We start from the raw sequence: 27598 nt of genomic DNA, 5'->3' as shown, positions 1-27598 counted from the left end.
ACTTTGAAAGTGTATTTGACCTCTTCCCAATTGCCAAAGGCCCTCGCAGTGCTTTTGAAGACTGACAAGCCCAGTTTTGTTCCGCCAGAACTAAATCAGCAATAGAAAGCCATTATGCAAGTGACTTGTGCGGGGAGGTATATAGATGGTCACTCTTTTACTTTAAAGGTCACATGCAGCCGCCTTGAGAATATATTTTGCATGCAAACCCTGTTATGTTAAAAAGACACACAGAAATGGAAAGTCTTTAACTACCTTTCACAACGTGGGAGCGTGACACAGAAAAACATCGGAGCAAGAGTAACACAGACTTAGGTTTTAATTCATCTTGTGCCTGTTTCTAATTCCGTGGCCTTGGGCAACGTGAGCCTTGCCAGTAAAATGAGATTAATACTTGTCTTTGAGGATCATAGCAAGGAAGCTGGTGATATGCTTCACTGCCTACCCCCCCCACCCCCCCCACCGCCTGTCTTCTCACATTAAGTTACATTTAAATGAAAGAAATATACTTTGTAGTTATTTAGCAGAAAGTGTGCGATTAAAATTCATTCATTTTCTCCAAGTGAGAAGGAGGAGATAGAGAGGATTTACCTGCATGTCCAGGAACCAGAATCTCCTCTCAAATCTTAAGTCATTTTCCAATAGTAAAGCACTTACTGATAAGATAAACACAGTTGCCCAAGCGCTTCCTACCAGAAAATGTCTTTAGATGACCCCAAGGTAAAAATAGTGCTCATAGATGGGCACTATTATTTTATAAGAAATGGTGTTATGATGTTGCCTAAGGCGAACAGTTAATAGATAGTATCAGGATTTAAATCCAGGCAATCTTGTCCCATCTGGTCTCGGAGACTCAGATCTCTTATATACGATAGGCTCAGAAAGCTAGTAAAGTTGGTTTAAAGATTTTTTAAAAATCTTTTTTGGTGGCTGGCCGTGGTGGTAGAATAAACTTTCAGCAAGGAAGCTAGCTGAATCAAATGTTCAAATATATGAACTAGTGTGAAGTTCTATTATCTCAAGAATCTAATGAAATTTCCCAAAAGAATATTCTGTGTAAGGACGGGCAAGTGAAGAGAAAAGGGAAGGGGGTATGAGAGGGAGAGTATGGAAAGAGAGAGATGAGAGGAAGATAAATAGTTATACATAGGGAATGAATAATTGAAAAGTTTTTAAAGTTTAATCATCTATTGTGGTTAGTCTATGAGCTTGTCTTAATGAGAAAGGTTTTGAGAAACCTTAATGAACAGGTTTTACACAATGAAATACTGATGTTGAAAGCTGCCTGGGACTTAATTATACCAAAAAAGTATTCATTGGTCTGAAAGTCAGATTTAACTGGGCGTCCCGTGTCTTTATTTGCTAGGTCTGGCAACTCTGTATGGAAGTGCGTGAGTGATTCCATGTTTTTACTCTCTGTCTCTGGTCACATTCAGTGACGTCTTCTTCCTTAGAACCCACTCAAAGGTGCCACCCCAGCAATTGTTTCTGGAACCCTCCATGGGCCCATCAAGTTCTGTGCCCAGAGTGTGGCTCTGGATGCTTCTCAAACAGCCAGACTCTCATTTCCCACACTGTCAATCACACATGTGTCTTCATCTTCGGACATGAGATGAGTCCCTTGTGCCTCAGCAAGATTGTTCAAAGAGCTTCTTTGCCTTATAGAATGGCCCCTTTTCCAGAATACTCAGAAACTAGTTCATGGCCATGCAGACACTCCGTGTTCCTTATCTCTGATCCTTGACCCCTATGGTCACCTTCCCCCATGAGGGCCAGTGCTGCTCAAGGCAGACAAATGGCAACTCCAGGCCTGGCTCTCCACTCCATCGGATGCCCTCAAACCTGCGAAAATAGGCTGAGGCTCTATGACCCCTCTGTGTCCTTCCCATTCCCACCTGCCTTTCCCATACCTTCCACATTCCCTCGGAAGCTACAGTACAGATAGAAAGCTAACTCAGCAATTTGAAGGATGACAATAGTTTAAAACAAATTTCCTTATTTGATTGTTATTGAACTGAAATCTTCTCAAAGCAAAACACCCACTGCAAGCTTGGGTATTATGTCAAATTGCATTTGTGAGTTAAAGTGTGGCTATGAAAGAAATGTTATAATCTAAGCTACATCTCTAACAGATGGAACTATTGCCCTTTGTAATACGATAATATGGATTGCATACTCTGAGATGTGGACGTACCATTGTCTGTGGAGTTCTACAATCCCAGAGAACCTTTGGGAATACATCAGCTCAGTCAAGGTCACCTGTGCTTACTGGAGGGTCTGGTTGGATGGATGATGAATGGACTTGTTGATCTCTCCCTTTACCATCCCCAAGGGACTCCATCCCCCTTAGTTTATGAATGTCTGACCTTTGAAAGTGCTATTTGATGACCTGATACCAGAAGAATTTATGGTGGCAGTCTTGCCCAGATAGTAAGTTGTGCCCCTCTCTTACTTCTTGAGAGAGATAACGCATTCACTCAACCCACTGCTTGAAGCAGAGCAGAGTGATTTTCCTCTAAGACTCCAGCCAGTAGATCTGGTTTTCTAGTTTATGATTCCACGTGAATGTCATTGACTTGTAGTCGGACTTATTACTTTTCTTTAATTGGTGCTAAGAAACAGGCACTTGTGCTGAGGCACAGGCACTGACATTGTGCTCTTGTGTAACCAACAGGTGTCTATGCTCCCCCGAGACACACGGCCCCCAGTGTGCATCCAGATACAATGACTGTGAAGGGGGCTCCAAAGCACTCTGCGTCCACGGCATATGTGAGGATCTAGTCCGAGTGCAGGCTGGAGAGGTGAGTCCCTCCCAGAACGTGGCTTCGTGGAGGGAGTCACGGTTGCTATTAGTCCCTTAGCCTGCATGTCTGTAGAGGAGCATCGTTCTGGCAGTGTTCCAGAGAGGAAGGTACTTCCTGCTCTCAGGGGGGCACAGGTGAGGAAAAAGATGAGAGTTGTCCATAAATAAACAGAAAACTGGACGCAGAGGTGGTATCATTATAGAAATTACTGCCTTTTTTGTTTTTACTTCATAAATCTCTCTGTGAGACATGACCTTCTCTTGGCCTCGCGAGCTATAACAGTGACGAGACATGGAAACACCAAGGCCCATTTTTGGTGGCAGCACGCAGTTCTGAGGAGTCTGGATTTCTTTCTGGCTCCGGAGCACCTTTGAGTGCTGTGGACCCTGAGTTTGTCTGCAGAATGCCTGACTTCTCCCTGTGCTCTGGATCCTGACAACCTTGACTCCTGACCCTCAAGAGCACTCAGCATACAAGGCCCGCTTGGCCTTGTATGAGACCTTCAGGTCTTTATTTTTAGTTCTCTCTCTCTGTATATTTTTAAATGCATTGATAGAAAATGGTTCCTTTCCAGTGATGGTGGGAGGAGGGAGTGGCTGGGAGGGGAAGGAAAGACTTTCAAAAAGGAAACAAACAGAATGGATTTTCCAAGGTCTGTGCCTCCATGGGTGTTTTTCCCTCTAAAAACATAGCGGGCTGAGTGGATTGACTTTAATTATATTGACTTACAGTTCTTGATTGTTGTTGCTCTTTCCCTGGCATCTTTGGGGCAAATTATAGGTTTTCCTTACTCTGAAATAAAGATGTTTCTCTTTTTGCGTGGTCGGGTCTAAATGCTTAATCATATGGGAAGAAAAAGAGAAGCCACTCAATTGGCCTTATGGAAATGAACGCTAGAGGATAAACAGTCGGGGGCTTGGTGAGATTTTCAAAAGCTTTTCTTGATTATTTTCCTGATTGCTTTGATTCACACTCTTGTCATTCTGCCAGCCCATGTACAGCTGCATCTGTGACGCGGGGTGGACATCCCCGCCGAACAGCTCGGCCTGCCTGCTGGACATCGACGAGTGCAGCCTCCAGCCTGCACCCTGTTCCACACTTGCCCAGTGCTTCAACACCCCAGGCTCCTTCTACTGCGGGGCCTGCCCGACAGGTATGTGGGCTCAGCCACGCCCAGCCAGGCAAGGTGCCAGAACAGCTTTCCTTCCCCGGCCAAAAGATGAGGAGACCGTTCTTAGGAAGCATCCCAATCCCATCTCAGGTTCTATTTCCCTACATCGCACTGCAGGCCGTCTTCCTTCTGTAATAATTCAGCCTCAGAAATCATAGGGCCAGAGCCAAACGCTGGGGGGCAGGGTTAGCCGGGGAGGTGGTGAGGTCAGACATCTGATCCTTAAGGCCATCAGCTGACTAGACCTGCTCTCGTCCCACCTTACTGGCCAGGTGTTTGTACGTAGGCAGATTAGTTGACCTCTTAGTGTCATCTCTAGAGCCCCTGTAGTTCTCACCAGGGCACGTCACTGGAAGGCCCTGTGGCCTTGCTGTAAAGAGGGATGTCTGACTCCAGCTCAGCCCCCCAGAGACCGAATCTCCAGGCCAAGTCACTGAAAACGTGGACTCTGGACTCAGAGACTGCTTGGGCTTGAGTCCACGCTTCATCTCTCACCATATGAGATCATTATCATCCACTCAGTGCATGTTTGTAGAGCCTACTATGAGCAAAGAAAGCACTTGGTGGGTGCACGGTAAGCAGTTTACCAGACCTCAGGGAGTCTTCAAGGCCCGTTGGCACTCCTCGTGTGTTGTTAGAAGGTGGAACATGTAAGAGAACGTAATAGCAGCTGTTCTTCCATGAAAACCTCACTGAGACACTGTGCTAGGCAAATTTCGATTCTTACAACTGTGATAAAATCAAGAAATGTTAGAAATTAGTATTATTCCCACTTGAAATGATAGGATCTTGACACGCGGAGAAGGTAAAGAACTTGTCCCAAATCCCATAGTTGGGATTCAAACCCAGATCTGTGGATCTGAGCTGAGCTGCTGAATAGTCCATTGTTCTGTCTGATCAAGGGAAGCACACACACCAGTTGCTTCCTTTTGTGACTGTTGGTTTAGTGACTTTCTTCATGGTACATGGTTAGATCTTGTGTAACTAGAAAGAAATTGAAAAAAACCACGTGAAGACTTTTTCCCTCTTAGGTCTCAGGGGCACATAAAATTAGCAAATAACCACATTCTTGAAGGTAATTTGCCAGTGACAGTCTTTAAAAACTAGAAATCGGAAAAATAAATTATTTGAATTAAAGGATTCTTCTTTATATCGTTGTAGAGAAAAAAGAAAAACAAAAGCTTTTTGTTTTCCTGTTAATGACCTTATTTTTTCCCTGCCTATTAAAGTAATACATGCTGCTTATAAAATATAAAGAAACTTTAAAAATATGAAAATAAAACAGCAAAAAATACCCAGAGTCTTATCACTCGGAGGGCCACCATTGACATGTGGATGTGTTTCCTTCCAGCTTTCTTCTGTGTATTCATTTCTTCACCCACAAATACAATAATTTTCCTAGGTAGGGTTTTAGAGAGGGACTGTTTCAGTCAATGAAAAGAAATATTTTTTAAAAATGTAAAAGGTTTTAAACATTCTTAGAATTTTAATCGTTATTATAGGAGTAATACAACTCAAGGTAACAATGGATACAAGCAGAAATACCAACAGTAAGGGGCGCCTGGGTGGCTCAGTCCGTTAAGCGGCCAACTTCGGCTCAGGTCATGATCTCGCGGTCCGTGAGTTCGAGCCCCGCGTCGGGCTCTGTGCTGACAGCTCAGAGCCTGGAGCCTGTTTCCGATTCTGTGTCTCCCTCTCTCTGACCCTCCCCCGTTCATGCTCTGTCTCTCTCTGTCTCAAAAATAAACGTTAAAAAATAAAAAAAATAAAAAAAAAAGAAATACCAACAGTAAAATGACACTCTCTCTTCATCTTCAGTCTCATGCTCTGAACGAGACCACTGTGAACACATGTTCTCTCTCCTCTTCTTCCTTTTCCTTCTCTCCTACAAACACATAGACATGTACGCAGGTTTTTAAAAAATTCTTTCTCCAAATTGGGATCATTCTTTGCATATTCTTCTAAAATTTTGTGTTATTAGCTAATGTATATATTTGAAAAACGTTAAATATGTGCATGTTATTAAAAATATTTGTAGTATTCGACAGTAAACATGAGTCCTAATATATTTAATCATATTGATGATCAAGAGGGTTTTCCCCCCCCTTTAAACAACACTGCAGTAGACCTCTGCTTGCCTACATCTGTAGATGCTGGCAGTTTTATCACTGCAAGAGAGTTTTTAGAAGAGGACTTGTTAGTCAAAAAAAGAAGTGGACTTGTTAGTCAAATATATATATATATATATTTATATGTATAAAAAAAATATATATATATATATTTATATTTTAAAGTTTATTTATTTTGAGAGAGACCAGTGAATTGGGGAGGAGCAGAGAGAGGGAGAGAGAGAGAATCCCAAGTAGGCTCCACACTGTCAGCACAGAGCCCCAGTGTGGGGCTCCATCTCACGAACCATGAGATCCTGACCAAAGCTGAAATCAGGAGTTGGACGTTTAACCGACTGAGCCACCCGGATGCCCCCAAAGGTATATATTTTAAAAAATGTTAATGAGTACCGCTAGATCTATTTCCAGATAGGTTTTACTAATTATAGACTTCTGACTAAAAGCATATGAGAACCTCACTTGCCCGCCTCTTTGCCAGAATTTGTTTTTAAGAATGAAAATCTCATTTTAATATGTAGTTTCTCAGAGTGAAGCAAATTTTTATGTATCTTTGGCTATATGCGTTTCTTCGTTGTTAACTTGTCTATAGAGCTAACTTTTCAAATCTTCTGGTTTTTCTAGGCTGGCAAGGAAACGGATACAGTTGCCAAGATATCAATGAATGTGACATAAATAATGGCGGTTGTTCTGTGGTTCCACCTGTTACGTGTGTGAATACATTGGGGTCTTACCACTGTCAGGCCTGTCCACCAGGTGCTACGCCAAATTTCCCAACACCATTATAGGCGAAACATTTGGAAACATGGTTTTGTGCTCCATTTTAAATATGACTCTGTCTAAGGAGATGTACTGAGCAGTGCAGAAAGTTTTATTTAACTTACAGATTCAGGGCACATTAGGTCAGCTCTATTATAAAAAGCAATAACAAATATTTTTAATACCAGTGGGAAACAACAAAACTTTACAAATTGTGAAATAGCCTCTGGAGATAATGCAGAATTTGAAAAATTTTCTCTGTGGATCACAGACCTACAGCTCCATTGTTCCCACAAATACTCATGAGATGTTTTGCATATAAAGTTTACTCAGTAACAGGCAGACTAGTAGGCATATAATACCTGTTCAGAGTTTCTCTTCTCTTCCGGAAAGAAGTCATCACTGGTATTCTGTGATCTAAACTGAGTGACTATCCAAGAAGTTCATGGAGTTCTAAGGGATAAACTGAAACCCTATTTGCTTTATTAAGTTAGTACTTGGGACTTCTATAGTAATTTAGCTCTTAGATCATTAAAGTCACTGTAATTAGAAAATGTCAACTTGCTTAGTGTCAGCAACTGTCTCAGTCTACCAGTAGTTTCATGCATCTTTTCATCTTTATTCATTTCCTTTTTTGTCCTTAGAAACACCATTAGAACATGGTTTCTGCAGTCAGTTTCCCAAATGGTTGTCCTTTTTCTTAACGATAGGAATTTGTTTATGACACTTCATATTTACCTTTTCTGTTGTGATGATAGAAGCTCTCTGGTTGGATTTCATGATGTTTGCTTCTTGGATTGGGATTCTTCTTCCATCTTCTTAATGTTGTTTGTCATGTCCCGTTCTCTCTGTGATCAGGGTACCAAGGCAATGGAAGAGTGTGCACGCTCGTCAATGTCTGCTTGGTCGATAATGGAGGCTGCCACCCACATGCATCATGCTCCTCAGTTCTAGGTGATGACTCCTCTCTGCCTCTGGTTTGGGGTATTTCATTATGGCCTTCTGAAACAAATCAACATTTTGAAAACAATCCTCTAACCTCAAAGTTCTTATTTTGATCTTCAAACCAAAAATAATCCATGTTTTAAAACTATACGTTTGGATTTTTTTTTTTTTTTTAAATGTGTAGACTATGCTCTCTGTGGTCTGGTCTAAATTAGCAATATTTCCCAAGATAATCAAGCCAGCAAATTAAATTTATGACTGTGTTTGAGCACATAGGAAGGAGAAAAGGAGGAAGGACCACCTGTCAACTCCTCCTAAGGTCTCTTTCATTTCTGTGCTATTGGCCAGGACTGAGCCCTGTTGCTAACCCTGGCTGCAAGTCAGGCTGGGAAATGTAGTTTATTTCAGGAGCTTATGCTCTCAGTTAAAAAAGAATTCACTACGAAAGAATGGAAAAGTGGATCTAGGGGGATAACCAACAGTGTTTGCAATGCTGTGTAAAAGAAGTTTCACCTCCTATAATTTAAAAAATATATATTGCTTGAGGCACCTGGGTGGCTCAGTTGGTTAAACATCTGACTTTGGCTCAGGTCATGATCTCACAGTTCATGGCTTTGAGCCCCGCATGGGACTCTGTGCTGACAGCTCAGAGCCTGGAGCCTGCTTCAGATTCTGTGTCTCCCTCTCTCTCTGCCCCTCCCCACCTTATACTCTCTCTCTCTCAAAGATAAATAAGCATTAAAAATTTTTAAAATATATATTGCTAAATTTTCTCACAGAAATGTATCAGTTTATACTTCCCAACAGTGTATGAAAACTACATGTTTCCCACTCTTGGCAATAATGGATACTACTGTGATTTTTCATTTTGGTCAAGTTGACAGGCAAAAATTGCCTTCCTATTATTTTGATTTTGACTACATCAAAATTACCTTTTTGATTACTAATAATTAATACTTTTTATATTTTACTGCCTTTATTTTTTTCTATTTTTTTTATGTCCTTTGTTCATCTGTTTTCTCATTGATGTGTAAAATTTCATTATGTACTAAGAATAATATCTCATTATCTGTCTTATGGTTTACATGTATTTTCCCTGGCATATTGTTTTTATTTTAATTTTGTGGTGGTATTTTCTATTTAGAAGTTTAAAATTTCTATGTAGTCAAAAAGGTAAATCTTTTTTTATAGGATTTTCTCCTCTTAGAATTAGGCTTTTCCTACCGAACTCTAAAAATAGTCAGGTGCTTGTTCTTTTATACTTTCTTTTATTTTTAACATTAAGATCTTGGATCTTTTTAAGATTTATTTGTATCTATGGCATCAAACATTTTGTGATATATATATAAGCACATATGTAAAAGAATATAGATGTATACACACACACATACATGTACATTTATGACTATTTAAATGTTTATTAAATGATTCAGAGAGTACTGAAATGGTTAAGAATGTGGATTCTAGAAAAATAATGCTTGGATTTTGATTTTCTCCCTGGCTTCACTGTATTCCAGCTGTGTGTCCTGGGTCAAGCCACCGAACCTTTTTGTGTTTTGTTCTCATCTATAAACGGGCATTAAAAGAGTACCTATTTATAGTCCATATAGGGCCAGTGCTTGCAACAGATACCGTCTTTTTTCATAAGAATATTCTTTTCTCTCAACCCCTCCGTGAGAAACTCTTTTTTCCCTTGGCATACCTCACATTTGTACGCAACTCAGGACTGTGACATATGGACTGACAGCACCAATGTCAATTTGTGCATCAAGTATTGGAATGTAATGCCTTCTTTATTTTTAAGATGAAACATAGAAAAAGATCCTAATACTTCCTCTTTATAGTTGGCATGTCTGCCCCTAGGGATATGCAGACTTGATTTTGGCAATTCCTTGTCTAGACAACAGAGCCTGAGTTTTGTTACTGGGTCTGAATGAAGGAGACCTGTATTTACGCTTCCATTTTTATTTCTGACAGGTTCTTTACCTCTCTGTACTTGTCTCCCGGGATATACTGGAAATGGCTATGGGCCAAATGGATGCGTGCAGCTCAGTAATATTTGCTTGAACCGCCCCTGTTTAAATGGACAATGCATTGTGAGTCCTTGTTCTTCCTTCCTTAGTAGTTACCATTTAAATGAATTATTACAAGAATTCTAGAAGGTGTGTGTGGCTCAACACCTGCTACATACATCACATAACCCTTCTTTGTTCTTTGAGTTGGCTTAACGTTTATCGTCCATTTATTTGTTTCATGGCATTATGGTTTTCTTTCCCTAGGAAACGGTTTCTGGTTATCTTTGTAAGTGTGAATCAGGTTGGGCCGGCATCAACTGTACAGAAAATATAAATGAGTGTCTGAGCAACCCCTGCTTGAATGGGGGGACTTGTGTGGATGGCGTCAATGCGTTCAGTTGTGAATGCACACGTTTCTGGACTGGATTTCTGTGTCAGATTCCCCAGCAAGGTATGCTCAGCGTCTCTTGTACCACAGCTTAGAAGGATCATTCCTCAGTGAGTCCTGCTGCGGATTCTTCCACTTTCTTGTCTAGTTGCACAAATGCTTCCAACTAAGTCTTTCCTTCAAGCACTAGTATAGAATTTACAAGGTAAGTATTTATCTCAATTTAGGCCAAGAAGAACCTTCCTTCAAAGGAAGAAGTAAATTGGTATTTGCCGTTTTTATTATGTCTGTTCTGAAAACAGAATATGCTAAGATATTGTCATTTTCTAAGGGAAGTTTTCTCTACAGCAGCCATTTAATCTCCCTATAATATTACTCATTAAATCGTATCACTCTCCTGCTCTAGAACATACAGTCACTCCCCGTTGCCTGTTAAAGATTGGGACTCTTTCTCAATTATCCTCTATAACTAGGCCTTACCCTATCCAATCAAACTTATTTTTCACTAGTTTCCTAATAATACTCCCTTTCCAATCTAGACATCTTTTCTTGTCACTTGATCCCATGTACCACCATGCTGTGTTCCAATATTTGAGATATTTATTTCTCCATACTTCTCTGAATTCTTCCATTGCTTCACATCCAAATGTATCTGTCCTTCAGGAGTACTTCACCTTCAAGCTTCAATCTCCTTCATCCAGCCTCTCCTGATTACTCGTCCTCTCTCAGAGCTCTTGATTCTGAATCAGCACGTCTATTGAGACCTCACTATGTGTTCAGGACTATGGTAGATACTGTGGGAAAATAAGCATAAAACACTATCTCTGCATATTACTTGCTGATCTTCTGGTTGAGGAGGCACATCTAATCCAAAATGGCAGAGGAGAGACAAGAAGTAGATAAGAACTAAGTTGCTTGGGGTCAAATCAAGTATCATGAGGTGGAGAGAATGGGAGCCAGAGAAAACAAAAGGGGGCAGAGGAGGTTCATGGTGGGGGCAAGGAAATCCCAAGTAGACTTCAAACAAGAGGTGGGATTTAGGTGGGTGTCCAAAGACAAAGGGGTGGGAGGAAGAGAGAACCGCAGGGCATTTGTCTCCAATGTTAATCACTCAGACTTCTCTAATATTTCAGCAGCAAGGTTAGAGAGAGATACCTAGCCTCTTCCTTTTCAGAGTCTCTGTAAAGAACAGTTCATCTTTCCCTTGGCAGTTTGTGGAGGGTCCCTCTCTGGGATGAATGGAAGCTTCAGCTATAAAAGCCCTGATGTTGGTTATGTGCATGATGTTAACTGCTTCTGGGTTATCCGAACTGAAGAGGGAAAGGTAAGTGTAATAGCTCCTGTCTAAATGCACATTTCGTTTATCTATGCGAACATGTAATATGTGTATATATTCCATAAAATACACATAGTGGTAAATCAACTATCATGTATTGAGGACTTGCTCGGTGTCAGGCTTTGGGCTAGGTATTTTATGCATCTTTCCTAAACCTTACACTGACTCTTTGAAAAAAGTAATAGTGTCCTTATTTTGTAGATAAGATAAGGGAAACTAAGAGAAGCTAAGTAATTTTTTAAAAGCATTTCTTAGCTGGTAATTAGAGGAATAGGATTTCAAAGTCAAGTTTGTCTTGTTTCAAAGTCCAGGCTTTGTCCAGTATGGATAATTCTCTGCAGGGATTGGCTGACTGCAAGCAGGGAATTTGTAAAGTCCTGCTCTCACTGAGACACTAGTGTTTGAGGAAGACCACTCAGTGTTCTGCTGATTATTATGCAAAAATAGGGACTGCTATTAAGATGGGTTTCTTATCAGTGCTTCTTTGTGCCATTGGGTGTGCCATTGTGCTGTGCTAATTGCTTCACCGACATTGTGTCATTGTATTTTAACCCTTGTAGCCCTGAGAGATAAGAATTGTTACTCTCGGTTTACTATGAGGAAGTGGAGCCTAGAGCAGCTGAGGAATTTGTCCAGGGTCACGTGGTTTGTAAGTGGCCTGCAGTGACTCAAACCCAGGCCACTCAACTCTGATGACTCTGAACTGCTGCATGAACACTCCTCAAATTCAGATCTGACCCTGAAGTTTTTAGTTCTTCTATCCCCAGCATTCATTACTCAGACTTTTCCAAATATTTATTTCTCAACCAACTCCTGGACTCATTAAAATGAACTTGGGTGTCTGGATAGATAAGGTGTTCCCTTGCAATTCTGTGAACTTTTCCCTGTGAACTGATGTTACAGGGGGTCATTGTACAATGGTCACAAAACATTTTTTCCCTTGAGAAGGGAGGATTCTTTGGAGCCTGGTGACCCTATAATAGCATAAACTCCAAAATCAATTTCCCAGTGGGTATGTTATGTGAATTTCCTTCCTTCCATTTAGTGTTCATGAATTCTATTTCCTGACATTGAAAACATTTTTCTTTCAAGAAAAGTCATTTTGTGAAAAAATGTTAATAGTTTTATTATCGATTTGTAAAATAAATTCAGCTGTTTTCCTTGGTTGTTTTGATCTTTAAATCTTATCTCCACAATTTGCACAATATAGTAGAAATTTTATAGAAATCAGGATAGTTCAGTTCATGAACATTTATTCAATTTTTATTGAAATTTCTTCAAGGACAAAAATGATGTAATGTTGGGTAACAGATCTTAAAAATACCCTAGCATAGAATTTCAAAAATATCCTGATATCCTTTTTCATTAGCTGAATGCTGTTGTTGTTTTAGATCGCGGTGGATATCAAATTCAACAGCTTCCTTTTAGCAGTTTGGCTGTTTTAAATGATACTATCCAAAAAATTTTTATTATTTGAATTATATCATTATATTTGAGTTTGTACATTCTAACATTTTAACCTGGAAATGTATGTTTGGGTTTATTCTCTTCTACTTGTATGCTCAGAACACTTCAGATTACTTTTTCCCTGTTCTCCACTCTTGGTGTCACCCGTCTCTTAATGATATCCAACCACTGAAGACTTGGGGACTTTACACATATCTATACCATGCCTAGCTCAGTCTATACCTGAAGTTGTCAATCTGTTAGTATCTCATTAAGAGCTTCAGAGAACCCTCAGGAATCAGCATTTCCGGGGATCAGTGAACATTTGTGTGGATGCTGCACACTACAGATTATTCAGGTGATCAGGGTATAAATTCTTGTGAATGGTCATATTTGTCAGTTAAACTTAATTCAAGGTAGGTTTTTTAGATGTCCATTGTATTTTACTGATTTCGAAGCATGATTGTCAGCTCTACATTTGAAGTGCCTACGTTTAATGGACTTGACAGTTAAATGAAATCTAGGTACGTATATTTCATTAACCGATTCAGTAACAACTCAGTGGGTATTTTCAGTTATACAAGATAAGTGGGTTCTAGAGATCTGTTGTTCAACATAGTGCCTATAGTTAACAGTGCCATATCATGCACTTCAAAATTTGTTAGGACAGTGGATCTCACGTTGTGTTCTGACCACTAAAAGAAAGAAAGAAAGAGAGACGCAAGGAAACTCTGGGAGGTGTTGAATATGCCTAGCACACTGACTGTGGTGATGGCATCACAGGTGTTGGTATATGTCCAAACTCATCCAATTATACACATTTAATATGTATCGTTCTTTGTATATCAAGTATACCTTAATAAAGCTGTTAAAAATCTATTTTATTAACATCAAGATTTTTGATATATTTTGATATTGGCAGAAGCCTAAGCAATTTTTAACACAAGTTATCTAATAATATGTAGGGTTGTCATATGTGTTTGCAGATAATTGAGAAATTATAGATCTGTCTTTTGAAAGGTGAATTAATATGAATGCTTCCTTATTGGGAGAAATGCTTTAGAATTGACATGGAAGTGAAAAATAATGTATTGTGACCTTTATGTTTTTAGGTGCTGCGTATCACTTTCACTTTTTTCCAGTTAGAATCAGTGAACAATTGTCCACACGAGTTTCTTCAGGTTCACGATGGAGACTCCTCTGCGGCGTTTCAACTTGGAAGATTCTGTGGCTCTGTTCCCCCTCATGAACTCCTCAGTAGTGACAACGCCCTCTATTTTCATCTCTACTCTGAACATTTAAGAAACGAGAGAGGCTTCACAATAAGATGGGAAACACAGCAACCAGGTAAGTGTAAACAAGAAGAAAAATAGAGCAAAATCTTGAGATCAGTAAATTTTCTTGATTAGTATTAGACTTGTGGATAACATTACATGTTTTGAGATCTAAGGATTATATAATACTTTTGTAATTCCTTTCACATCAAATAAATCTGCAATGCATTGAAATTTCATTTTGTGTTCAGAGATAATAAAATTTGGATGAATGAAAAAGATGAGAAATCATGAATCTGAATGGACCCCTTATGAAATTACTGAACAACATTTTTATAAACTTTACTAGTAAATTACTGCAGGGATATTGTTGATGACATTGTCTACTCCTTCACTTAGTATTCCTTATCTTAGTGACCATTTGATAATTCATTCTTTGCATTGGTATTTTGCCTTTTGGAGCTCTACTTTTTTTTTTTTTTTACTTTTTACTATACACTTTATAAACATGTAAAAAAGCAAAGAGAGCAGTACACTGAAGCTCCAATTCATTCATCAATAAATCTGTGCATTTATGTCTGGAATTTCTTATCTTTTCAATCGGTCTATTTATCCTTGTGGCACATTGGCTTAACCACTGAAATTTGAAATCTGGTAGTGTAAATCTTACAACTTTGTCTTTTATGATATGCTTAATATGGGGCACCTTGTGGCTCAGTTGGTTGAGCATTCGACTCAATTTTGGCTCAGGTCATGATTCCGAGATCGTGGGATCAAGCCCCATGGGGACTCTGTGCTGAGCATGGGGCCTGCTTAAGATTCTCTTTCTCTCTCCTTTTGCCCCTCTCTGCTGCTCGTGTATTTGCTTTCTCTCTCTAAAAAAATTTTTAAAAATATATACATATTTATTATATATATAAAATATATTATATTTTAAATATATATATTATATTTTACATATTATATATATAAATATATATATTATAATTTTAGAATCAATTTTTTAATTTCCCCCCTCCCCAATCTTCTGGGATTCCTAAAAATATTGATCCTACCAATTTATGAACATGGACCATCTCTGTATTTATTTAGCCCTCTTATAATTTATCTTAGCGATAAATTTATAGATTTATGGTTTATAGATTCCATATATTTTGTTGTCTTTTTCTAGATATTGAATATTTTATATTATGTAAGATGATGCCGTTTTCTAAAATGGCATTTTTATTTGTTGTTAGTATGTAGAATTATGATGTATTTTTAAAAAATATTTGATTTTGAATCTAGCCACATTGCTAAATTCATTAATCAATTCTAATAGTTTTTTTTAGTAGATTCTTTTGGATTTCTCTACATACACAGCTATGTTCTCAATGAATAAAGCCTGTTTTTCTTTGTTAAAAAACAAAATTTAATGGAGTAAATTTGAATCTAATTGTTTTTATGAAATAATGCTTGAATAATTGGCCAGGATCCTATCCAGCAAACAGAGGGGAGCCCCAAGGAGTTATATAAAATGAAAAGTTTTTATAGGAAGGAATGGCAAGGCAAGAAGTTATTAGCAAAAGAAAAAGATTGATCCAGGCAAGGTCTTCCCTTAGGGGGAAGAGTAAGGGGTCTGATCATGCAGATTACCTCATCTTCCTTTGGGAGATGGAGAAAGCCCATATGGCAGACTCATGGCGCTGAGTGGAAAATTCCTGACTGATAGGTTAAGATTATATTTCCGGGGAAGGTTGAAAGTACAATTAGACTAGGTATTAAGCCCAAGTTTGAGGACTTCGCCTAAGTGGCACCATTTTGGGCTTGTGGTTTTCCTTGTAACACCTTCCTTTCCAATCTTTGTAACTATTATTTCTTTCTTTCCCTCAACTTATTTATTGCCCTGGCTGGGACATCCAGTACAATGCTGAACAAAAGTGGTGGACTGGGCATTATTATCTTGTTCCCAACCTCATGGGAAATGTTCAGTATTTCACCATTGAATATAATGTTTTAGCTGTAAGTTTTTGTAGATAACTTTTATCAGATTAAGGAAGTTTGCTGCAAATTACTATTACTGTATAATAAATGACCCACAAATTTAGTGTTGTAGAACATTTATCATTTTATTATGTTTCTGATTTTGTGGACCAAGAATTTGGAAAGAGACCAATTGTCATTTGATTTGGTGAGCAGTTATTACCAGATGTTGGCCGGGATTGTAGTCATCTAAAGGCTCAGTGAGGCTAGAAACCCAAGCTCGCTCAGTTGCTGCTGGCTTTTGGAGAAGAGTTGAACCAGGCTGTTGACTTGAGTGGCTACATGTAGCGCCTCTGTGATGTTGGTCTTAGATTAGTGGAACTTCTTTCGTGGTCCTTGGTTTTTCTTAGAGCAACCATTTCAACAGACATGGGCAGGTGCTGCATGGCTTTTTCTGACCTATCTTGGAAGTCATATTGTTATTTCTGCCATACTTTTAATTGGTTGAAGCACTCATAAGCCCACCCAGATTCAAGGGGAGGAGACATAGACCCCATCTCAATGGAAGAAGTGTCAAAGATATTTTGAATGCTTTTAAACCATCTTACTTTTTATCCCTAGCTTGTCAAGAGTTTTTATCATGAATGGATGTTGAGGTATATTAAATACTTTTTCTAAATCTATGGAGATGATCAGATGATGCTTCTTTTATTTTTCTTCTCTCCTCTCCTTCTGGGATTCACATTACACATATGCTGGAGATTTTGACTATGACTCGTAGCTCTTATATTTTTTATTAGGCCTTCTAGAGTCTTGCCCTGTGCATATACAGCTTAAGATTCAGCTAAGGGCCCAAAGAAACTCCTATACCTTTTTGGGGTGCCATTGTCAGGCAGCTGTCTTCTCTATAGTACCTTATTCGAAAATCCCGGCCACTCTAGTAGCCCCAAATTCTGAATTTTGTTTCTTTCACCCAGTAAGAGGATTGCTGCTCCTTGGACTCCCACTGCCCTGTGCTGTGTGTAATTTGGAAGCTGCCTGCAGGGAGAATCCTGGAAGGAACATGGGATTTATCACATGTGCTTCCCTTCCCTTCCCTCAAGATCACAGCCCTTCACTGTTTGCTTCTCAGTGCCTGAAAACAAAACTAAAACAAACAATAATTCCTTACAATTACAGAATCCTAATCATTGCTCACATTTATTTATTACAGAAACTGCTGTTATCCCAGAGTCTAGATTTTGCTGTTTATATCCCATGTGCCATTCCTCATGCTGTAAATGGGTAGTTAAATCAAGCTAGAGGTTTGATCCAGTTCAGTTTTATTTTTGAGGAGACAAAAATAATCACATTAGAAGGTACTGGATATCCACTTGTCTCCCTATTATGACTGCAGCATTGATTCGAGTGTTTTGACTGTCCCTGGTTGATCTTTCCATTAGAAACCTTCACACTTTCTGTAATGGTCTTAGCAACCCTTAGGTTCATTGTTTAGGTTAGTTGTTCACTGGGGCTTTCAAAATGATGACAATTGAATTTTATCATTTCTTCTTTATTTATTGTCTGGAGTTCTTCAATAGAGTTGAACTTTCTCATGTCAACTATTCGGTTACATTCCCATATAGATCATAAAGGAAACATAGGATACATGCTTGATTCTTTCTCTAATATTTCCCCAGTATTCAAATTAATGACTTGGCTTCCTAGCTTTCTTCAGAATGAACAATTAGTCATTATTTCTTTTATTTTTTATTGATTTTAATACTCAGGAACACACATTTTATCATATTTGATCTAATCCATTCTAAACTTTTTAATGTTAAAATGTTCCATATTTGGCTAGTGGGAGAACTGATAATTAGTTTCTAAGCTTCTTTGACCCAAGTTTCTGTTATCTGTAGAAATTTTCTTGCTTTCTGCCCTGAAAGATTTTCTAGGTTCTTCATACATATTTATTGTGTTAGGACCGGAACAGTTCGTACTCCTCTACCGGGAAATGGTATTTAGGTTTCATAACCTGGGTGCTAGGAGTGGCTATTGCTACTAGACTGAACAAAGTCTCTAGAACTTTCAGTGGAAAGAACTGGGAAATATTTTTATTATTTTTAAAGGAAAGGTATATCATGTATTCTTAGTGATCTTCCAAAATATTGGCATATTGAAATTATAGGTTTTTTAACTTTATGTTTGTACTTCTCACTTCGTGAAAAATCCTGGTTCCCAGTGACATTCACATATTGCCTATGTACCTAATCCTACTGTGTGAATTTTCAAAATAACAATACTAATATTATTACTAATAACATGATAACTGAAAGCCATTTAGTATTTCTCAATTATTCTTTTTGTACTTAATATATGTTTCACTCCAGTTCTGCAATCAAACTTTACAGTGTTTTAAAGTGTCTTGGAATATTTCTCCTCTCCCTGTTTAAACTGCTAGCTTAATATAGTCATTTCATTTTGCTTGTGATTTTAAAGATTTCACTTTTTCATTTTTATTGAATTTTTCTCTATCATTATGTGAAACATATTCATAGTTCCAAAGCCAAATCAAACTTCACGGTAAATTTAGAGAAGTCTAGCTTTTATCCTTATCCCTTCCATTTTATTCCTTTCTTCTTTAAAAGGTAACAATTTTGGGGGCAACTGGGTAGCTCAGTAGGTTAAGCATCTGACTCTTGGTTTCGGCTCAGGGTATGATCTCCTGGCTTTGTGGGTTCGAGCCTGGCATTGACCTCTGTGCTGGCAACGGGGGGCCTGCTTGGGACCCTGTCTCTCCCTTTCTCTCTGCCCTTCCCCCACTAGAGCTGTCTCTGTCTCTCTGAAAACAAATAAATAAATTTAAAAAAAGGTAACAATTTGTATTAGTCTTGGATTTATCCTTCCATTTCAAAACTATAAGCAGATAATCACATATAATCATATTTTTCCCTTAAAAAAAAGATAACATACAATATACACTGGTTTGTAGTTTGCTTTTTCACTTGATGTGTCATAGAGACTAGTCCATAACTAGACCATAGTGTGCCATTAATAGACATCTCATACACTGTCTATTCAACCAGGACTTTCTCATCGGATATTTGCCTTGCTTCCAGCCTTTTGGAATTCCAGATAGTACTGCGACAAAGTCCTTGTGAACTTGTCTTGTTGCATTTTTGCCAATGCATCTTTGAGATCAATTTCTAAAAGTGTGGTTGCTTCGTCAAAAAATAAATGCCTAACTTTTTGCTAGACTTTGCCATAGTCTCCTCTGTAAGAATTGTACTCTCTTGTGTTCTCATCAGCAATGTATGAGAGTGCCTGTTTCCCCACAGCACCGCCAGAATTTGTTTTCAATATTCTGGATATTTATCATTCTGAGAGCTAAGAAATGGTGTCTCACCAAAGTTCTTATTTGTATGTCCCTTGTTGAGAGTGAGGCTGAACATCTTTTCCATGTAAAAGGACATTTGAATTTTTACCAGTGAACTCTTTGTTTATGTCTCTACTCCTTTTAGAAGCTCTTCATATATTAGAGATGTTAATTCTTTGTATTACATATTGAATTTTTTCCCCCAGGTCTCCATTAACATTTTACTTCGCTTATGGAATTGTAATTCTTTTTACCCATATGGTAATTGAACTTCCAAATTTTAGGAAACTTCTCTGCCTCTGAGCAACTGAGGTGTTTTTGTATTAGGAACAGTGAGAATCATGTAACTAACTTGTCTCATTTTTTGCCTTGGCAAAAGACTTGTCTAATAAGTAACCTGTGTAGTTATGTAGATCCCACATCTTGCATATCTGAGATACCACCTTATTTTATTTTTTCTAATTTATATTTACTACAGTCTAGATTTTTATTTAGTATCTCTATTTTTCAATTTTACATTAGTATTTCTTATAAGCCATCACAGACTCTCCGTTAAGTAAATGTGAGTATTAATAAAGGAAAGATTCTTCCAGTCACTGACATACAACTCTGGGGGGTAATTAATGGAGTGGTAGTGGAGTGGGTGTCACAAAGCCTGGTCCCACCTTTCTTTCACTCCATTCCTGAGCAAGGCAACTGCCCATGCATATTTGAATATGTTCAATTTATAAAATGAAGAGTTTAACTATTATCCTAGTGTTAAGAAATTTTCTCACATGAAAAGTATGTAGCACTTAACTATTCTAATGTATGAAACAATCTGGTTTGTTGAAAGACATAGGGGTAACAGAAGTTCTAGAACTTTTTAAGAGTTAAAAATAACTTTTTGGAGCACCTGGGTGGCTCGGTCGGTTAAGCATCCGACTTCGGCTCAGCTCGTGATCTCACGGTTCATGAGTTGAGCCCCATATCAGGCTCTCTGCTGTCAGTGCAGAGCCCGCTTCAGATCCTGTGTCCCCCTCTCTCTCTGCCCCTCCCCCACTTGAGCATGCGTGCTCTGAGTCTCTCTCTCAAAAACAAATGAAAAAACTTTACAAAAAAGGGAACTCTTTAAGAACCAGAACTTGTAAAAGTTATGCAGAAATTAACCTCCCTCAAAGTGAAAACAATATATCTATTATCTCATTATTCATCCCTCAGACAGTTCAGCACTGTATTTTAAAATCATATCACCATGTAATAGCTGATAAGCACAGAGCTCAATGCATGTGACTCATTCATTTATCAGTTAATATTCCTAGATTTATAACTGTATCAAATTGGAAAACTGAAAGCCTTGTTTAATTTATGAGGGTGTCCCACACTGTACATAGATATTTCAACAAAGCTTGTCTTCTTGCAATAAAGGCTTCCGTAACGCTATATAAATTATAACATGTATACAAAGGTCAAGTTATTTTTTCCTCTTATTTTAGAGTGTGGAGGTGTACTGACAGGCACTTATGGTTCTATTAAGTCTCCGGGATATCCTGGAAACTATCCTTCAGGAAGAGATTGTGTCTGGAAAGTTATAACCAGTCCTGGCCTCTTGATAACATTTACTTTTGGGACCTTGAGTCTGGAGCACCATGATGATTGCAGCAAAGATTATCTTGAGGTAAACAAATGTAATTAGATAGAACATGTCATGATATGGTTAGAACTCAAAGAGCTATGGTTTGGTGATACCTGTGGATGACTTCAATTTCCTTGCAATAGTTAGATATAGTTTTCAGTAGGCAGCCAATGTCTGAGCCTTTGCTGATTCCTTATTCTTAATTGTGCCAGCTTGTTGCTTCTTGTGGGTCTCATTTGAATCTGGGAAATAGACTGCCTTACTTTTCCCTGTCATTTCCTGGAAGCCCAGTCCCCTAATAAGGGAATAGAAGAATTAACAAAATAAACATTCAGTAACAGGTATCTTTTCCAATGAAGAATCAAGATTTCAGTTATCTATGGGAACCCAACATGTTATTTCCACAAGCTGGCTATAGTGTTCCATGAAGAAAAATAACTTAAGAGCAATTGTGTTGTAATGCATTGCTAAAGGGTGAGCCTAGAATATACTCATAATTGTCATTGGGAGAAGAAGAGCCAATCTGTGTCCCTCCTGGTTACCATTAGCAAAAGTTTAAATTATACAAGTAGAAAAATGGGCTGTTGTATTCAAATGCCCTAAACGTATAGGTATATCTGAAATGTTGCTCTCCATTTATAGACTGAAAAGATCATTGAGAAGAGTGAGTTTTTACATTGCTCTTGTCTTTTTGTTACCATAAATCACAGTAGTCCTTGCAGTAGTGATAAAAGACAATATGCCCTTCCAAGTCCATTAGAGAATGGAGGGCTTTGGAATTACTCACAAAGGATAGAAAGGTGTGACTGTCAAACAGGGATCTCCACAAATCAAAGTCATTAGTAATTTAGCAGTTGTAATGGATTTGAAACCTTTGGGAATGACTGGAAGATCTACCCCTCCCTGGAAAATTTCAGCACCATAATCCTTTAAATGTTGACGGTAGCATGGATTTTTTGAAATTAATTTCAGTGAGTTCCATCATATTAAAATTAGAGGCTTTGTTTTTTGCTCCTACATAATTCCTTGATACATATATAATAGAAAGCATTAATCATTCTGATAATATTGAAATGCTTCTCACTTCTCAACAATATTTCAAGGAACTAGTTATATATAGGAATAGAATAATGCTGTCCTATAGCTTTGTGGCCAATAGAAAAAGTAATTTGAGTGGACGGAATTCGCCATGTTAAAATATTATTTTGTTCACTGATGTTTGGTGTTCTATGATGTACATGATTTGCAGTTACAACAGAGTTATAGAGACGTTACCGTGATTATTTAAGAAATTAAAAACCAACAATTAAAAAGAATTTCTCAGATCATACGATCATTATCACAGTACCTAATTAGTATTAGGATTATATACTTTTAAAATACATTTAAACTGTCTTTATGTTGTGTCTGATCTGACTTCACTTCCTTTCCACCTCTGATCCTTCTGAAACAAGTTGTGAATCAGTCAACATTGTTAGCATCCCTTCTTCTATTTTCTTTCAATATATTCATTTTCTCCTTCTCAATTACTAGGAATTAATTTATCATTTCAAAACAAACACCTGGTGGGGGGGGGAACCTAGGAAAGAAAACATAGAGAAAGATTCATGAGAAGATTTCAAAGTACACATCTAGCCTCGGAATTAAGATTTAGACAGAAGATACGGCATCAGGGATGATGGGTGCAGGGGACTACCCTTTAGTGAGCTGCAGCTGATATGTGTGAGATGGGAAAACCTGTAAGAGCCACCAGTTTCAAATGACAGGTTTTCTGAAGTTAAGGTACAAAATGACTCGTTTTGTCAACATCTGACCACTTTGTGCTTAATGGTTCGTTCTTTTGTTTTAGATTCGAGATGGTCCTCTGTATCAGGACCCCGTTCTTGGAAAGTTCTGCACCACTTTCTCTGTACCACCACTGAAGACCACAGGTCCCTTTGCCAGAATTCATTTTCATTCTGACAACCAGATTAATGACCAAGGCTTCCATATCACCTACTTAACATCAGCATGTAAGTAACCTGAACAACTGGGAGCTTCATATGAATGTGAGGGACTGTGCTGTGCTTTTATGCTTAGAGCTTGTGTTGACATCTTAAAACAAACCAGCAAACAATGAAAAACAAGAAAATACTCTGATTTTAAAAAAAGTTTTTTAATGTTTATTTATTATTGAGAGACAGAGGGAGACAGAGCATGAGCATGGGAGGGACAGAGAGAGGAGGAGACACAGAATCTGAAGCAGGCTCTGGGTTCTGAGCTGTTAGCACAGAGCCCGACACGGGGTTTGAACTCACAAACCGCGAGATCATGACCTGAGCCAAAGTTGGATGCTTAACCGACTGAGCCACCCAGGTGGCCCCTCTATGATTTTTACTTTGGGGCTTTTATTCTTAACATACATCATTGTGCTCTGATGAGAATTCACAGGAAAAACACCTTTCAAGTCTCAATATCAGGAAAACTAACAGTGAACACCTTCCACAGGTCTCCTTTCTTAATTTACTCTGCCTTCGGGCTGAATTTATAGTAAACTTTTTGTAATCTGTGTGGTCGGTGCATACTTGTTCTCTGTGCATGTCACTCCCCCCTGAGCACATCCTGCTATTCTCTGTTCATTATTCCTTTAACTGGATTCATTTGTCTAGTTGTATATATATTTTTTGTCACATGTCTTTTATAAACTGCCTCAAATCTTTCTGGAATGAAGGAGAACATAAGCGTATTTAAAAGGCAATTTGGGGGTGCCTGGGTAGCTCGGTCGGTTGAGCGTCTGACTTCGGCTCAGGTCATGGTCTCACAGTCCGTGAGTTCGAGCCCCACGTCGGGCTCTGTGCTGACCGCTTAGAGCCTGGAGCCTGTTTCGGATTCTGTGTCTCCCTCTCTCTCTGCCCCTCCCCTGTTCATGCTCTGTCTCTCTCTGTCTCAAAAATAAATAAACGTTAAAATAAAAAAAAAAAATAAATAAAAAAATAAAAGGCAATTTGTAGGGGCACCTTGGTGGCTCAGTCAGTTAAGCGTCTATCTCTTGAGATCGGCTCGGGTCATGATCTCTTAGTTCGTGAGCTCAAGGCTGCTTGAAATTCTCTCTCCCTCTCTCTCTCTGCCCCTACCCTGCTCATGCTCTTTCTCTCTCAAAATAAATAAATAAACTTAAAACAATCAAAGAGCAATTTGTAGAAGAGGACGTTAGATTGGAAGTTAGATTACGCATCTCTGTATCTATTTCTTTAGGCTCTACAGGGATGTTCCACAAGCACACAACAAACTGAAAATATAATTGGAGACATAAACCTGTACAGGGTGAATTAGGTGGATATATGATTGTGTGTGTATGGGTGTAAGTTTCTAAAAATGGTATGTAATGCCTGAGAGCCACAGGCATGGCCATTCGCATGACCTTTCCCTTCTCTTCCCTGTTCTCTTCAGCGGATCTACATTGTGGAGGAAACTACACAGACCCAGAGGGCCTTCTCTTTTCTGACTTGTCTGGACCTTTCACTCACAACAGACAATGCATCTATATTATAGAGCAGCCCCTAGGAGAACAAATACAGGTCAACTTCACCCAGGTGGAGCTGGAAGGCCAGAGTGGCTGTGCTCAGAGTTATATTGAGGTAACTTTTACTACTCCTAGGCCCTTAGATGATGTTTATCAACATTTTTATATTCTCTACAGTCTAGTGGTTTTCAAGCAGTTGTAGGGCCAGCAGCGTGCAGATTCTCTGGATGATCTGGATGTTAGGAATGCAATTCTGTGTCCTATCTCAGACCTACTGAATCAGAACCTCTTGGGATATATGCCCAGTAATCTGCACCCCAACCGTCCCAGTGATTATGACTCAGGCTAGAGTCTGAGAACAACTGTTCTAGAGAGTAGGAAAGAATTTGCCAAAAATAGATCTATAGTTGGTGAAACAGGAGATTGGTAATGAAATAGCAAAGGACAGAAATGTAAGCTGAGACTAGGAACTCAGATGCTATGAAACTGACCCTTAATAACTAAGGTGAGTGCAAATAAGAAGGACTAATAAGTTGTACTAATAAGACATCGTTTTCATGGATTGTCCAGGAAACTCAACCCAGAAAAGGAAAAGGATTTGCCCAGGTGAGCTGGTTATTCAGTGGCAGAGAAGTCAGGGTGTTGAACAGCCCTTGTTTTGGACTTTAGTTTCTTTTTCCTTCATCAGCACTACTTGCTTTCTCAAAAAACTTTAGCTCTGATTTAAGTGTGTGTAATTATTGTAATAACAAAGAATATCTGAAACAAAAAGGCAGTTTTTGTTTGCCTGGCCTGGTATTTCTTTTGCTTAATTATCGGTCAAGCCACAAATTAAAGTGTTTAGCAAGAAAGACAAAACACTTTTTGTTGGGTGCAATCATTTTATATAAACTCAGAGAGGCATTGACAGTTTTGTTTGCTCATGGAGTTAGACCCAATTTATTTTTCCAGGAAAAACCTTTGTAACCCCTTGCCCTCTTCCCTCCTTTATGTGTGGTGAGGAAACAAAAAATTTTAGCATAAGATCTGGATTTAGCTGAAAAATGAAGTACACTGACCATGGCACCCCAGCAATATTTATTGTATTGAAGCGCAGTTGAGATACACATCACATTAGTTTCAAGTGTGTACAACATAATGATTCAACATTTGTATACGTTGCAAAATGATCACCACATAAGTGTATTTACCTACCTGTAACCATACAAAGTAACACTTTTTTTCGTATGATGAGAACTTTTAAGATTTCATTTTTAGTAACTTTCAAATTTGCAGTACAGTATTATTGATTATAGACCCCATGTTGTACATTACCTCCTCATGGTTTATTTCTTTTATGACTGAAAGTTTGTAGCGTAACACTCATGAGGTCCATCTGTGTTGTTGCAAATGGCAAGATTTCATTCTTCCTCATCTTCTTTGTCCATTCATCTATCATTGGACACATAGGTTGTTTCCATATCTTGGGTATTGTAAATAATGCTGCAGTGAACATAGAGGTGCATATATCTTTTTCAAATTAGTGGTTTCCTTTTCTTTGGTTAAATACTAAGAAATAGAATTGTTGGATCATATTGTACTTGTATTTTTAATTTTTTGAGGAACTTCCATATTGTTTTCAATAGTGGTTACACCCCCACCAACAGTGCACAAGGGTTCCTTTTTTTTTTTTTTTACCACATCTTTGCTAACATTTGTTATTTTTTTGTCTTTCTGAGCATAACTATTCGCACAGGTGTGAGGAGTTATTGCAGTTTTGATTTGCATTTCCTGGATATTTAGTGAGGTTGAACATCTTGTCATGAGTCTGCTGAACATTTGTATGTCTTCTTTGGAAAATGTCCGCTCAGATCTTCTGCCAATTTTTAAATCAGATTTTGTTTATTATTGAATTGTGTGATTTCTTTATATATTTTGGTTTTTAACTATTTATTTGATATATGATCTGCAAATGTCTTCTCCCATTCATTAAGTTGCTTTTTTGTTTTGTTCATAGTGCCCTTCACTTTGCAGAAGCTTTTTAGTTTGATGTAGTCTTTGTTCATTTTTCTTTTGTTGCCATTGCTTCTGGAGTCAGATCCAAAAAGATATCGCTAAGACTGATGTCAAAGAGCTTCCCACATGTTTTCTTCTAGGAGTTCTGTGGTTTCTGGTCTTATGTCCAAGACTTTAATCCATTTTGAGTTAATTTTGTGAATAGTGTAAGATAGTGGTCCAGTTTCATTCTTTTGCATGGGGCGGTCCAGTTTTATCAACACTGTTTATTGAAGATATTTCTTTTCCCCATTGTACGTTCTTGCCTCCTTCATTGTAAATAATAAACCCAATATAATTGGGTCTATTTCTGGGTTTTCTATTCTGTTCCGTTGATCTTTGTGTCTGTTTCTGTGCCAATACTATGCTGTTTTGATTACTCTAGCTTTGTAGTATAGTTTGAAATCAGGGAGCATGCTACCTCCAGCTTTGTTCTTTCTCAGTATGGCTTTAGCTATTTAGAATCTTTTGTGATTCTCTACAAATTTGAGGATTGTTTTTTCTCTTTCTGTGAAAAATGCTGTTGGAATTTTGATAGGGGTTGAATCGAATGGATGTTGAATTTATTCGAATGCTTTTTCTTTATCTATTGAGATGATTGTATGATTTTTATCCTTCATTTTGTTAATGTAGTATGTCACAATAATTTATTTGCATGTACTAAAACATCCTTGCATTCCTTGGAATAAATCACACTTGATTGTGGTACATGATTCTTTTGATATATTGTTGAATTCAGTTTATTGATATTTTGCTGAGGATTTTTGCATCTAAGTTCATCAGGAATATTGGCCTACGATCCTTTTTTTTGGTGGTGTTTTTGTCTGGTTTTGGTATTAGGGTAATGCTGGACTCAGAAAATG

At 38.2% G+C, this 27598-nt stretch overlaps 1 protein-coding gene across 2 annotated transcripts in view; it reads left to right on the top strand.

Annotated features, from left to right (window-relative positions):
- CUBN (cubilin) overlaps nucleotides 1–27598 on the top strand; it is a 273318-nt gene that overhangs the window by 9659 nt on the left and 236061 nt on the right. The window contains exons 7-17 of one of the 2 annotated variants that reach the window (XM_007081262.3): nucleotides 2675–2801; nucleotides 3795–3957; nucleotides 6726–6857; nucleotides 7719–7814; nucleotides 9783–9901; nucleotides 10085–10271; nucleotides 11420–11532; nucleotides 14103–14337; nucleotides 21060–21241; nucleotides 23049–23211; nucleotides 24629–24816. In XM_007081262.3, the coding sequence (XP_007081324.2) occupies nucleotides 2675–2801; nucleotides 3795–3957; nucleotides 6726–6857; nucleotides 7719–7814; nucleotides 9783–9901; nucleotides 10085–10271; nucleotides 11420–11532; nucleotides 14103–14337; nucleotides 21060–21241; nucleotides 23049–23211; nucleotides 24629–24816 (1705 nt within the window). Of the gene's footprint in view, nucleotides 1–2674; nucleotides 2802–3794; nucleotides 3958–6725; nucleotides 6858–7718; nucleotides 7815–9244; nucleotides 9902–10084; nucleotides 10272–11419; nucleotides 11533–14102; nucleotides 14338–21059; nucleotides 21242–23048; nucleotides 23212–24628; nucleotides 24817–27598 lie in introns of those variants that run through there. The other variant, XM_042991151.1, reaches the window with a different exon arrangement.

The sequence above is a fragment of the Panthera tigris genome, chromosome B4, assembly GCF_018350195.1.
Source record: "Panthera tigris isolate Pti1 chromosome B4, P.tigris_Pti1_mat1.1, whole genome shotgun sequence".
NCBI lineage: Eukaryota > Metazoa > Chordata > Mammalia > Carnivora > Felidae > Panthera > Panthera tigris.
Note: the sequence above shows the minus strand (reverse complement) of the source record. Positions and strands in the feature narration are given on the sequence as shown.